This window comes from Rhipicephalus sanguineus, chromosome 6 (assembly GCF_013339695.2).
Source record: "Rhipicephalus sanguineus isolate Rsan-2018 chromosome 6, BIME_Rsan_1.4, whole genome shotgun sequence".
Taxonomy (NCBI): Eukaryota; Metazoa; Arthropoda; class Arachnida; order Ixodida; family Ixodidae; genus Rhipicephalus; species Rhipicephalus sanguineus.
Genome location: NC_051181.1, coordinates 79,026,683 through 79,041,987, shown reverse-complemented (window position 1 = coordinate 79,041,987; position 15,305 = coordinate 79,026,683). Strand labels below are relative to the sequence as shown.

Genomic DNA, 15,305 nt, shown 5'->3' with positions numbered 1-15,305 from the left:
CCCTGGGTATTCACTGGCCAATTTCTACACATTACTATCTGAGCATGAAATTCTGCCCTCTAGGTCGTTTATAGGTCTTGACCATTACTGCTGAATGCTAGTAGCCAAAACGCATCATACATGTTTTGATTACTCATTGTATACTAATTCCCTCTTATTGGCCATTTTGACTGCACTGCCATCCACTAAAAAGCCAAAAGCAACAGAATAAACTAATCAACCAATTTATGTGATACAAAACACATTGAAAACGATATGGGGCGAAGAAATACACACCAAAATTTATTTTAAAAATTTGCAGTGGCTTAGCTCGGCTATGCCAAGATATACGTAGCGTTAGCAAAGGTTCAGCTGATTATTCTTAGCTTTCCAGATTGTCTAGGATTATTAGCCTTCCTCTGTTCATTCTTCGTATGCTGAACCGCTAATTGCCAGGCAACTACTTCGGGATCCGATGAGATAAGCTTCTCTGCTCTTCTGCGCCGCTGAGCAGCATTTGCGCTCTCCTTCTCCATGGCGTTACCCACCTGCAAACGTCAGAGGCGCTATCAAGCGGCCCCAGCGCAATGTCAGACTGCGACTGCATAGCGAAGGCGAATAGCTGTGTGCGCGCCGGCGCCACTTTGTCTACGACGTCACTCCTCTCGAATTCGGCGCAGACCAGCGGCGGTGGCGGAGTCTGTGCGCGCGCCGGTGCCAGCATGTCTTCCGCGCCTACGACGCCACTCCGCCCGAACGCACAGACCAGCAGCGGCGAGCCGCGCGCGGCGGTGTCGGATAGCGCATGACATGCCAGCTCCGGTGACCCAGCTGTGTGACATCACTGATCCTCGCGCATGCGCAGCACGGCTCATGACGCTCCACGCGAAATCGGCTGCAGCTAGGCAAGTGTAGCTAATGCTACAAAAGCTAGAAATTTCCAGTTGGATCTGCGTTTGTATTGCTGAGAGCCATATGGCCTCTGGTGTGCCGGAGGATCGCACAGCATATGTTCTTTATCACTGTATGACAAAAATCGCGGAATGAACACAAAACCTAAAGGCTCCTCAGATAAACTGAGACTGAGATTACTTGCAGTAGTAAGCTCAGGTGTCGCTTTCACGAGGTGCTGCTTATCTATACAAGCACTCCTGCTCATGAGTGACTACTTTGCGTTCATGTTGACAAACTTTCACAAGCAATGCATAGACATGTTACACACCTTGGTGAAGCTCCAAGGTTTGCTTTGGTGCAATGCTACAGCACCATCTAGCATTCACTCAGCAATTGTCGGCTTTCGCCTCCGAGGCTTCAGTGTAGAGCTTTGTGTCCTTCCCTGCCTTCCTTATAGTTTCGTTTTTCAATGGTTAGTCATATGACACACAAGAGGCTTCAGACAAGATGGCGCGAACCAGCACAAACATCAAGTAACACTTTTGCCAGTAATAAATGTCCAGCTATGGCATTTTCTAAGTGAGAATCGGATAGAGAGACAGGAAGATTAGTTCAATATAGTCTAGATGGCTGCCTACGCATGAGAAAGAGAATGAACTTTTGCCCTTACAGTCTTTGACATCGAGACACCTGTATGTATATATTTCATGCAAAAAGATACACAAGACAGAAGAACAGCGGAAAGTGGAGAATTGAAGTGGTGAAAAATTGTCGAACAGCGAATGTCACTTCAACTAACGTTTAGGCTGGGCGACTTGCCCTTGTGAGCGCATCAGTACAACTTCTCTGCCTAAGCAACTGCTTCAGCAGTTGCAGCCACTTGCCTTTGTGAGGGCAACAAGTGCTTGCCGCTCTGATGAAGGTGAGCTTTCTTGTCGAAATGTTGGCTCCAGCATCATTCTCTGTTAGACGATTTCTTATATATGAAGGTACTTATACTGTACGTGCGTAATAAACAAAATTCATCTTAAATAAGTTCATCAAATGTAACGAGAAAAGGCAATGAATTTTGGCTGATTGATTGGACTAACAGCTCAAAGTGCGGTGGCGTGCATTACCTGCAGGCGGAGTAGAGCACACTGTCGGCAGAAGAGGTAGTTGCGCAGCTGCAGCAAGGAACCCTTGCTGCGCTGAAGAAGCTGTCGCTCGGGGCTGTGCGCAGGGTCCACGCCAAGCCGCAGGCCTCCCCAGGCCTCGCAGCCCAGCTGTGCTAGCTGGCACAACCACTCGGGCATCTCTGCAGCACAGAATTGTTGGCAAGCCTTACATCCCAATTCAAAGCACACTTTACTGGCTTCGTGCCGAGTTTATGTACATAAAGAAGAAAAATTGCTCCCTAGGGTTTACGTGCCAAAACAAAGATATGATCATGAGGCAAGCCATAAAGGGGGAACTCTAAATTAATTCTGACCACCTGGGGTTAATTGAATGTAAGAACCACACAATAGACAAGGACTGACGAAGAAAACACCACACAGCGCTGACTTTCAACAATGATTTAATAGCGGAGCGATGTACATATATATGCGAGAAAAGTGGTCATGCGGAGAAGGGTGCAGTTAACAACCACTGTGACATAATACCAGCAAAACTCTTGTCTCTTGTTGATTGAGCAGGAAGCCAGTATACAGCTTAAAATTAATATAGATACACAATCTCTTTTTGCAAAAGCGCAACTGAAGGGGAACTTACACATGTACCGGCAAACTTGCTTAGTGATAAGCCTCAATTATCTCATGTGTCGCCTGCGAGTGGCGCTTGCCTATTACCGTATTTACTCGATTGTAACACGACCACGATTGTAACGCGACCACGGTTGTAACACGAGGGGTTAGTTTTCGTTGCATCCAGGAAGAAATAATAGTTATTTCGGTATTTGATTGTGACGCGAGCGTCGACTATAGGCAGCAAGAATGTGGGGGAAGAAACTCAAGTTACATTCGAGTAAATACGGTACCTTGCAACGCTCAAAGAGGGGCACACAGCCACAGTTGCGGCAGTGAATTCCGAGGTGTCCTTGAGCCGCATTGTGCACATTATTATTGTGCTCTCTTAAACGGTCATCCAAACACCTTCCAGTTTGCCCTATGTATTTCTTTCCGCAGTACAACGAAAGAAGACACACGACGGCGATGGCACAAAGAACAAAGCGCATTCTGTGTTTCACAGAGCATCTTACTTTATTTGCAGCTGGTTCATTCACCAACTTACAAAGCTTTCATAGCTTTTCCAGAATGGAAAAGGTAACAGTGACACCAGCGCATTGCCCGATTTTTTTCAGCCTATGCGAAACGTTGTGCAGATAAGGTACTGCAACACACTTCCTAGGAACTGGTGCATCTTGAGGCTGAGATTGCCCTCCTTGGTACTTAAATTGCTTCAAAAGCTTTTCCGCAACAGCAGAAATCAGGGCAATTGGGTAACCAGCACTTATGAGGCGCTCGACCTGTGCTTGGAAACTACATAGGAAAGAAATACATAGGAAACTATGTAGGGGAAAGAAATACATGGGGCAAACCAGAAGGTGTTTGACGTTTAAGAGAGCACAATAATAACGTGCACAATGCGGTTCAAGGACACCTTGGAATTCACTGCCGTGACTGCGGCTGCGTGCCCCTCTTTGAGCGTTGCGAGGGGTAATAGGCAAGCACCACTCGCAGGCCACCCGTGAGATAATTGAGGCTTATCACTTAAGCAAGTTTGACGGTACATGTGTAAGTTCCCCTTCAGTTGCGCTTTTGCAAAAAGAGATTGCGTATCTAGATCAATTTTAAGCTGTGTACTGGCTTCCTGCTCAATCAACAAGTGACAAGAGTTTTGCTGGTATTATATCGCAGTGGTTGTTAACTGCACCCTTCTCCGCATGACCCCTTTTCTCACATATATATGTACATCGTTCCGCTATTAAATCATTGTTAAAAGTCAGCGCTGTGTGGTGTTTTCTTCGTCAGTCCTTGTCTATTGCGCAGTTCTTATGTATAATTATGTCCTACCAACTTGCCCAAGTTTCCACGCTTCACACCTGGGGTTCTTTAGTGTGCACCTAAATCCAAGAACTACTAAGTGCACTGGCATCCTTGCATTGCACTCCTACTGTAATGCGGCACCTGTGGCCATGAATTGAACCCATGTCCTTGTGCTTAGCAGCACAATGCTGAAGCCACTAAGTCACCATAGTAAATAATGATGCCTCTTGTTTGTAGAGTTGGTCGATGATGAGCAGCAACAAGCATTTCAATCAATTCGGACAAAAGAGAACACACATGAAAGATAAGACTACTGAATAGCTTCCAAGCATTGTTTTAACTGAATTAACCGAAGAATGCTACCGGCTTTCCTTTATGCCTTGGTTCTACCAGTGGCCATTCAAGCTGCCTCTAAGTTTTTCTCAACTCTCATTTTTTTTTAAGTTTGTTTTCCACATTGCCCCTAGTTGCACTGCCTGCTACTTAGCAGGTCCACGTGACCAAGCATTCAAAGCGGGTCCACACTTGTCAACTGCCACAAGAGAAAAAATGGAAGGCACTTACCTCCGCTGGCCGAATTGATGACCACCTGTGTAAACAGGGCGTCAAGCTCGTCATACTGCACCAGGGCCTCGTCATACAGTCCCAATGCCTCCAGTACAAGGGCTAGCTCCTCCTGAATAAGAAACACAGGTCGCCAGGTGTAGACAAGCAGCATGCCATGGCAAAGTGTAAAGCGTGTACTTGGTGTAACCAATTTGTTCCATGCCTCAGCAAGTAACTGCAACTGCTTCAATGTCATGGTAATGGTTCCACGCTCCAGCTATAAAAATATAAAAATACCAGGTTTGATGTGGGCCAACAAGGGATGTGATAACACCTTGGGACATTATCGCCTCAACAGGTGACCGGAAACTGACATGAAAAACTACACTGAAAATTAACTTCGATCTCTTGGGGTTCTTTAAAATGCACCCAACCTGAAGTGCACGAGCATTCTGCCTACTGCCACCAATGAAATGAAAGCACAAAAACCAGGAATTAGGGATGTGCGAATATTCGAAATTGCGAATATTTTTCGAATAGTGTTTGCTATTCGATTCGATTCGCACTGGAATTTTACTATTCGAACTATTCGAACTTCCCAAAAACAAATACAGTCAACGTCCGACTGAAAGTGCCCCCTTCAAATTTTCAATATGCTTCACCTCATTACACTCTCGTATTGCGGCACAGCTGCCTTTCAAGCTCCGTTACGGTCGAACATAGCCAAGACGCAGTCAACGTCCAATTAGAAGTGGTCCCTAGGTTTTCAATATGCTTCACCTCATCACACCCCCGCACTGCGGCAAAGATGCCTTTCGAGCACCGCTACGGTCGCAAGTGTATTAACTTAAGAAAACACTGGTTCCAACATGGAGATGAAAGATGTGGCAGAGGTGAGGGCTCAATTAATGCTGTTTTGGACCTGAAATTTGGGCAGCAAGTCCGAAAAATCGGACGCCGAAGCTCTTTAGCATGCAACATTTCAGATGTTATTATATATCGATGTCTACGAGGCAGATTTGGAACTCCGGACTTGAAGGGAGCACACCCTTGTCCACCACATAAGTTGGGCTTCCACAGAAGTTGAAAGAGGAGCAGAGGCTGAGGGATTGGCATCTTTGCCTACCACATGTAAAGTGTTGTCGGCAACACTTTGGTTGCACCAAATCATGTACATAAATACAATTTGGCCTCTACATTGCGGTTCAACCTAGCGGAAAGAAACACTTTCATTTCGCTATCTCATAAGAATACGCTTAGGAATCCTCTCCAACTTTTTTTTCTGCAATTTCGCTTCGAAGTATTCTAGAAATATTCGAAAAATATTTGAATCGATTCGCACTCACACTTCAATATATTCAAATTCGCTTCGCACCCAAATGTTTGCTATTCGCACAGCTCTACCAGGAATCGAACCTGCAACCTCCTGCTAAGCAGCGGAACCCCACAGCCACTGAAACGTAGCAGTCAGTACCACCCTGATGTACCAGCATTAATAATGTGGCGCGAAATTCTGAAAATGAACGTTTTGTTCTTATTTTTTACCAGTAATAACAAAGACTTTTCCTTTGTCAAATAAATGAAACTACAGATTGAAGAAAACTACTTTACCAGTCTAAACTCAAAAGTGTTTGGAAGCGAGCCTGTTGGTAAGGGTCCATGTAAAGAAAGCTCTGAAACATTCACAGTGATGCACATAGGCTCGAAATGTGTTAGTGCCTCATCACTCATCCTTTCTGACAGGGAATTCAGCTTCCTCCAGCAATCTTACTGATATACGAATCTGTTTTTTTATCATCAGATCCACGTGCTATTGGAACTATATCTTCCTTTTCACTCACCTCCCCTCCCTTTTCGTAAGCTATATATTTGTGCATGCGCAATAAAAGCTTTGTTGGCAGTCAGCGCCCATCCTCGTGTGTTCTTCCCACGTCCGTGTGTAAATTAGTCCTGTTTTCTTTTTATGCAGTCTAAACTCCCTTTGCGCTTATCCGTCCCATCTTGGAATCATGTCCAACCACCACAACAGGTTCCAACACGTCCTACCAGCCTCCATACCTGCAGGAAAAAGAAGTGCAGGAAAGACCACTGGGGTGCAGTTCGTCGCTCCCGCTGCATCCGTATGAGCTCCTCGTAACGACCCAGGTGGCGCCCCGTGGCGTGCAGCAACAGCTGCCGCAGACGGCCCAGCAGCGCTGCCACGCCGACCGACCCGCTCGAGTCTGTTGACACCTGCACGCATCTGCAAGGCAGTCAAGCAGAGCCCGTTGAAACGCAACAAGAATGCATGGCAACAAGAAACGAACCGACATGTTCAGTGATTCACCACTAAACAGGCAGTAGACTAATGTGAGTTTAATCTCTAAGGGCTATGGCATTTTACGGAATTAAACAAAAACTTAAACCATTCGATGTTAACTAAGCTACGTTACAAAACACAGCTACAGGTTTGTTTTACGAATGCCCTAGTTAAGGACAATGCTCGAGTATAACATAGCAGAGCAAAAAAAAAATCAGTTTCCCCGCAAGGGCGAAGCAATGAATGCAATAGCAACAGATTGTAATGTTATACGAAGTAAGGTTGGCAGCTAACTCTTTTGGATCCGATCTCGCATAACTCTACAAAACGCTGGTGTAAGAGAATATGGCCACTCCAGGGAGAGACGCTCTTTCCGCACAGTCTCTTTGCGTTGACAGCACAGCACGTAGAAGGGTATACGAGCCGTCTGGTGATGACTGCCGAGATAGCGCGCGCACCCGCCAGCGATCGCGACCGCGCCCCGAGAATCAAAGTTCAGACTTGCTGCTTGAGCGATACCCCCCCCCCCTTTGAGTCTTTTCATGCTCGTTCAAGACGGGCGAGGCATTTCCTCTCTCCTTCAACGGCAGGCCTCCCGAGCAGGGTGACATTATTGCACGCGCCCTCCGAGCGACGGAGATGGGCCGGTTTCGTTTGATCTCTGCTTCAGCCGCGTTCGTCACCCCCGCTCGCACACTTTCACCCGCAGTAGAACACATAATGCACGAGGGGGATGTTAATGTTATCAGTTTGGACATTGGACAAGACATGACGGCAAAAACTAGTCGAGAGTGTCCATATAACTGCTATCGCAATAAAAGAAACATATAGCTCGTAGTAACCATGAGGCCTAAGGTGTGCACCTGAGTGCTATGTGGCTCCCACTTCCACGCGGCTTCTGGCACTTCCAAGTGGTTTCTCTCAAACTGAGAAGCACTGAAAAATAATTGTTTCATTTCCTTTGCTTTACAGAACAGCACTGCATTGATGTGCTTTAGAAAGAATCCTGATTTTAGTATTGTTGTGACCGGCAATCTTTCTCCGAAAAGGAGGGATAACGACGTACAGGTGCGCAAGTGTCATCCGCAGAGGCCGTGCCCGTGCGTGAACCAAGCCACACGCGCTTTCCCATGCATTCCTTCCACCTGCCGATGCAACGTGGTCGTTACATGGCTGGTTTTCCCTGACTTGGGATCTCCGTGGAAAGCAGCGCGCTTCGAAAGAAAAAAAGGGGGAACAAGGACCATGAGGCCGGCGCGTGATCAGCGGAATGTCCCACTTGTGCCCCGGTGCCGACTGGACTGTGCCATACCTAAACTATGAAGGTACAGGGGCGGAGCCAAGGGTTGGGGGGGGGGGGGGTTAAGCCCCCCCCAAAAATTTTCGATTTTGCTTGCATATATATACACGCACACATAAAAACGCACACACGAACACATAAAGTATGGTTGACCCCCCCCCCCCACCTTCCCCCGAAGAAAATTTCTGGCTACGCCCCTGCTCCTTGCCCTCTTGTAATTGGCCACCACCAACGGAAGAGGAGGCCAGTCTTGAAGAGCGGGGAGAAGGCTCGGCGTAGCCGTCAGTCGACATTTGAAGATGTCTTTGTAATCATCTTACTCACTGCACATGTTTTGTAAATACAGTCGTCGTCTTGAAAGACTGACGTCGCCTTAAAGCGTGGGTCCTGAATGTCAGGCCCCACGCTCTAAGGTCTCCTAACCCTTGGTGGTGGGCTTCGGCCCCCCACACCCGGTCCCCCAGTCGCAAAAGTATGTACAAAACATGGCACTGCCTACTGGCCTAGGAAATGTCCAGAACGTGTAACCATAAGCCAGACCGGTCATTGTACAAACGACACAGCCAGGGAACACCATAAATTATTAGAAAAGAGAAGTAGATCGACTTCAGCCCTTCATTGTAAGCAGTGCAATTGTTGGCTGGTGCTTGATCAAATCAAGATTTTGGGGCAGAAGTCACGACAAAATGGCCTTCGAAATACTAGAGGAATTTCACATTGCAAACAATGGCGAAGCTTGTTGTAGTAACAATTTTGTGGCATTACAAAGAAAGGAATATACTTTTATGCGATCCTTTTTATAACCTCAAGGAACTATAATAAGAACCACTAAGGTGAGGTTATCCGTGAGATATAATACATGCATGTGAGCTTTGCATTTTTTGGTTGACGTGAAGGCGATCGTGACATGCCCATGTGACCACATGACTGTATTTATTTGAGCCCCGCTGTAGTTAATAAACAGTTGGTATTCTAGCTGCATTCCTGCCTTCTTCAGCATTAACTGTGTTTGTCCGTTTTGGTTGGATACATACATTTCCTTAATGCTCTGAAATGCTCATTCTTCCTTATACCACATGATATATGCTATTCAAACTATTCGATCCGAAATAATTCAACGAAATCAATATCCACTTTGAATTAGCTTCGAACCCCAAATTTACTATTTGCCCATCTCTAGCCCTTTCGAATTTGACTTCCGCTGCCACGACAACACTCCTGAGATGAGTTTTTTTTAATATTCCCCCATTTAGAAGTGTTTTAGGTGCATCCATCCAAACCAACCGGTCAAAAGTCTTGCTCGGGAAGTCGGCGCGCATGCGGTCGAACACAGTCGCGCGCGAGAGGAGCTTGGCCTTGTTGGCACGCCGCGCGTCCGTCGGCTCCACGGCGACCAGCATCCAGTCGTAGATGCCGGCCTCCTTGAGCTGAGACATCCACTCAATAATTTCATCTCGCACTCGAGACCGGTATGTCTCCAGGTCCTGCAGAGAAAAAAAGAAAAAAAAAAGGCACAGGAGTGTATCTGAACTTCAGGACGCGTCCAGAGAGATTTCACTATGTTGGCAGGGAGACCCTGCTTTAGATGTACTTCTTTATTTTTGGGCATATTTTTGCACAATTTTCACAGCTTATGTATTTTAATGTCCTGACTTCAAATATGCAATTATTTTTCTAGTATACAACTTGCACTTTTTTCAAACATGAAACATTTCATGTAGTACTTTCTTAAGAGCAAGCTTTATTTCTAAACTTTGAGGGTTATCAATAAATTCAGCATATCGCAATAACCTGGAATTAATACTGTATGCAGTAAAACAAGAATGGACGTCCTAGGCCCATTCGAACAAAAGTTGTGGTATGTTGAACTTTCGTGGGCAAAATCGCAGCCTGGCATCGACTTACTTGCAAATGTTCAACGTACCATAACTTTTGCTCAAATGGGGCTCACCCCCACTGGAAGTGACCGCAGTGCTTGCGAATTGAACCTGCACCCGAGTGTTTGGCAACACAACAACCACTCAACCGCAGCAAGCATGTCAACAAATAGATGCTGCAAGTCGTGCTTACATTGCAGTCGGTGCAGTACACGTGTAGGTGCGCCTGATCGAGCAGGCGGCCATCCTTTTCTCGGGACAGTTGGGCCGCATCGTACTCAACGAAGCGACACTCCACCCGCACTGTCTTCGGGCCCCGCCCATAGGAGCTGCATGGATGTGATTGATCACAAAAGTGTTTGCCCCACTTCCCCATGCCTGCTGCTTTCCTCTAAGATTCCCCATATATATATATGTGTGTAGCCATTAAGGGGGGTACATGGCGTGTGCAGATATCTTGATGTATATTATGTCCAAACCTGACGAAACTAAATAGATTTGTTTAGTTTTCCATGGTGGTTTCAAATATGTAATAATTTTTCTTGAAGCTCAACTAGTTTATGAGATACACAAAGCTGCCTTTCTATTGTTTCTGGAGATAGTAGGACAAAATCAGTGCAGCAGAAAGTGAATATTATCAAAGAGCTAGACACTATAATATGCAATAAGTGCAATGCTGTAACAGTGTAAACAGTTTTCGAACAAAATCGTAACTAGTCCTTCTCGAGTTGATCAGAATTAAATGTAACTATCATGACCACCGTAGAAGAAACAAAATAAAATTGAAAAAATCTATGAATAGAAAATGAGAATTCTGCTTTCAGCACTTTATGATAGACACTTTGGCCTTTACAATAAAAATATAATTACACTGCCAGCTGTTCTAGGTCAATGGATATCACTCCGACAAGTTAAATAAGTGACTAAAAAAATTTCAGGTTCAGCTCGTACTCATTGCCTATACTCGGGGACAACTTTCTGTGGCAATGAAGGGAAAGCTACACAGCCACAATGCACGTATCCTACCGCTAACAAATGTAGTCCCACAATTGCGTCCGTATTTTCTGCGTGAGATATATAAAATACTCCTTCATTTTCTACATGTAGCTTTTTGAGATGGAACGCAGGGCACACAAGCGAGATATTTGTATTTCTTTTACTTTATACGTTCTCACTTTGCGTTTTTGCGTGCTTGAAAAAGTCACACCTTTTACCCTGTACCTTAGACGCTAAGCAGCGTTTGCGTCGAAATGCAACGCTAGCCATCACTTTCCACGGCGTTACGAGACGCGCGCCACACCGGACTATTTTGCGTAGCAGCACATGTGCAGACGCTCCGCCCCCGTAGATTTCCTTTCATTGCCACAGAAAGTTGTCCCCGAGTATAGTTCTGAACCGCGGATGAAATACTGATCTGTAAGATTAAGCTAGGCTTTACATATGAAATAATAGCTGTAGATTTCAATAATGTCCCCTCTTAGTAACGAGCAGGAATGAGAAGAAATTTATAACTTTCTTTTCTTCTGCGTAAGACAGAACTCAGAATTTCATTTACAATAATTTGATAAGGGTCCATCAGACAGCTGTTGAAATGGCTTAAAAGTGTTTGAAGGCACTTCACAACAGCACAATGGTCATCATGCACAATTAAAAGTAGGACATATTTTCGACAATAATGTACATCCAGCAAAAGCTTTCAAATGCATTAAAGTTGTGCTACCAAAAGATTACTAATTACACAAAGTTCTTAAGTGACCAGAAAGAAATAATCAGACATCTTACCTATTACCCTTTCACACCCTAAGGAAAACAAGCCATAGACACATTAATTGTACCAATAACACACCAGAAAATGAAGGCCTATAGGTTATAATCCACAGAAAAACATGTACTAGTAACAATTACAGCAATCTGAATACTAAGTGTATTTTTTTATCTGCATCAAATGATTAAAATTAGACATTTATAAATTATAGTGAAGTTGCTGTTTCCATTTGAGTGTGCAGACTGGCAGCCTATAGATAAGGAGTAATCTGTAGTCATGTGAGTAATTAACAAAGTTTTGGTAGTTAGCTTATTAATTATCAATATGACGTGGCTAAAGAAAGCGAGTAGCATGGAGGCATCCTTGAAGTTATATATCTGAGTTAAGAAATAGCCACAAAAGCCATAATATAGAACAAGAAACAGCCGCACTTGTGAAATAGTAGCTGTTAACCCCTTAAGTGCTTATGACGAGCTGAGCTCGTCATGAACAGTCGTCACTTTTTTTTTTTGCGTATGACGACCTGCGCTCGCCATGGCTGTTCAGCGAAGTTCCAAGAGGCTTTTGACGAGGCCAGCTTGCAAAATGCTGTTTTGCTATTTAAAACATAGATGGCAGCACAGGTTCTGTGATTGGCTCTTTTATTGAATGAGAGTCTGTGCACTGAACGGCAAAATGAGTGCCTTGCATTTCCTGCGCGTTATAAATGAACATGGCCACATCCCTGCAGTGTTCTCAAGCGGGAAATCATTCTTCTGAAAGCGCAAGTGATGAGGATGCTGATGTTGTGTTTTCATTCTTCAAGTGACGATAGTGATGACGTTTTCACGGACCGAGACCAGAATCTGATGGAGGTGGTGCGAGAAGGCTCTCTGCACAGGGCCGTGCTTTGAACACTACCACACGGATGGCAGCCTCATCTAGTTTGAATGGAACTATCAAAGAATAGTGCATTTTGTGCACGGCAAGTCAAATCGAACCCTTACTTTCTGGAGTTGCAGAAACTTATTTCGGAATACACTGCAAATGCCCCTGGTATGGCATTATTACATGACAACGCGAAAAATGACGAATAAAGCATTATTATCTGCCATAAAATGTTTCCACAAGTATTTTTCTGTTTAGAACATGTTACTGAAGCATTTCATATCATAAAAAAAAAATTGGCAACTTTCAAACGATTTTTTGTAAGCTTAATTGGCACTTAGGGGGTTAACCTGCACATGGTTGTACAAGTTTTCCCAAACATTTGTCAATAGCACACAAATCTGATTCGATGTTTTATTGCCAAAGTATTTTAGGAATTGATCATTGTTAGTACATATTTTGGGTGAGAAGAAACCAACGGCATAATGTATGGTTAATGACATGCTAAAGAACATACCGTGTCCACTCAACAGACTCCTGTGGCAACCCTTCCAGGAGCAGGGGCTCAAGGGCTTTGAACACTTGCTTGTCACCTGCATCTGAGAAGGGCATAGAACGGCGTGAATGTCTTAGCTCTTAAAAGAAACAGAGAAGCAAAAAGAAAAGGGTGTTCACTGACACAATAGCACCAAACTAAGCCACGATTAACTCTCTGATGCCGAAACATTCACTTATTAAGCATAATTACTGAAAACATTGGCGTTGGTTTAGCGCACCAAAAACATCACAAACCCATTGTCATAGAAGAAAAAAAAGCATCTTTATCAGAAACCACAAATTGGCTGTTGTTTCTCAGCAACATTGGGAACTAAAGTGCTCATTTCGCATGGAAAGTTATGCACTACTGCACAACTACGCCAATCACCACGGCATGTGCACAAAAAGAAAGCCAGATTAGAGGAAACATGCGCAATGCAATGTGGGGAAAGCAAGCTTGGGAGGCAGAAGAGAGCTGAGTGTTCCTACAAATTTCAGCTTAGCTAAACCGTCTATACATGGATAGAACAGACTATTAAAGCAACTTTGGCAGTACATAAGAGCTGGTAATTGTCTTATTTCCTTTTTAACAACCTTTATATAGCCCCTAAAAAAAATCATGAAAGAACCTAGTGCTGAACGTAATGCTGCAAATTTCAGACCATGGCCCGGGAGGAAATGTTGCCCAACCTTGGAGGTTCTTTTGAGGCACTGCAACGGTTCTCAACATTCTGAGCTTTGTTGCATCATTTCTGGCAGGAAACAACACTAACGTTTCATTCAGAGTCAGTATCAAAAAGGTCTATTTTGGCAAACTTTATTGTCACGCGTCCACTCACATCCAAACAAGATTTTTTTTTTTTTTTGCTTAGAGGGTGTTCTGTATCCTCAAAATCTGGAACTAGGTTCTTTATACTGTTCAAAACTTCTCAGCAGTTAGCCCTGAACCCCAGCTCAAACAGGACCACAAACAACGGCTCCACAAATTTCCACTAACTTTCACGCAAAGTTGTATCGACCAGCACCTAAGGCTCACCAGTACAAAACCTACAATATAGGGCAGTAGATGAGGAGACAAAAAAAAAAGAGGAGACCATGTACCCTGCCAGGTAAACGTCACATGCATATTATATCAGCGACAAAGTCAGCAGGGGTTGTGGTCCGCTTGCTGTTTGCTTCCATACTGACTGTGAACAAGAGGGGAAAACAAATGACGTGCGGATGCCTACAATGGCCAAATGACCTACAAACACGGAAATCGGTACAGGACGCGTTTGCAAGACCAAAATTGAAAAAAGATTCCTCAGGCGTGCAGCTGGCAAACAGAACTATAAGCCGAACTACTGTGCTCCAGAGAATGTGAATTATGCAGTTTGCTGTGTTGTACATTTCTCTGTCATTCAATTATTAAATTGAAGCAACTTTTGAAAAGTCATGATTCCAATGTAGAGTAAAGCAAAACTTGCACAGAATGCAACAACACCGTCACAGAATTATGACCAATTCTGACAATGCCCCTCGCCGGACAATCCAATCAAAACATTACGCAAAACAAACATAAAAAATATTTTACGCAATCTCGTAAAGTGGTTCTACAAATTTTGTCTGACTTGAGGTAGGTCACCACCTTCGAGAAAAATTTTTACAGTTTTAGTCCAAAAGTTTTAATTATGGTTTTATAAAAATGAAAATGCACGAAAATATGCATGTTGCGCCAACAGTCATAACTAAAAAACTGTTGGAGTCATTCAAATGTCATTTGGCAAGTACGTAGCGAGGCCAATATCCGGTGCATCTAACCTCCACGATCGCCATATCTCTAAGTTAAGTTGCGTTATCATAAAAAGACTGATGAGGTTGATATTTGGCATGTTTCTTTTGCACACAATTGGCTATAGTACAAAAAGTTACCGCTAGTTTTGAATCATTCTGCTTGAATGCACAGTTCCACTTATAAAAAAGAGCACGAAAAATTGCATATGAAAATGTTTATTAGAAGAAGAGTTATCACTGTTCGCGTAACTGTAGGACGCAAAAAATCCCATTTTGAGAAAAATGGTTTAAAGATTTGAACCGAATGTCCGTGTAACAAAGAAACATTCAATATGTCTGAAATTCACCAGGCTCGTAGCTTGGGACCTCCTTTGAAGCGGTACAATCTCCTTTTGAACAAGCTGAAGCACCTGTTTTTTTCCTATCTCGTTTTGCGTCTCCA

General features: G+C 44.1%; 1 protein-coding gene across 1 annotated transcript in view; it reads right to left on the bottom strand.

The window, feature by feature from the left end:
- Positions 1-15,305, bottom strand: part of LOC119395930 (trafficking protein particle complex subunit 10) — a 91,013-nt gene that overhangs the window by 57,398 nt on the left and 18,310 nt on the right. Inside the window, exons 2-7 of the mRNA XM_037662962.2 lie at positions 13,071-13,152; positions 10,115-10,250; positions 9,329-9,528; positions 6,504-6,687; positions 4,464-4,575; positions 1,992-2,170 (exon numbers count right to left, since the gene is read on the bottom strand). Coding sequence (XP_037518890.1) covers positions 1,992-2,170; positions 4,464-4,575; positions 6,504-6,687; positions 9,329-9,528; positions 10,115-10,250; positions 13,071-13,152 — 893 coding nt within the window. The remainder of the gene's footprint in view (positions 1-1,991; positions 2,171-4,463; positions 4,576-6,503; positions 6,688-9,328; positions 9,529-10,114; positions 10,251-13,070; positions 13,153-15,305) is intronic.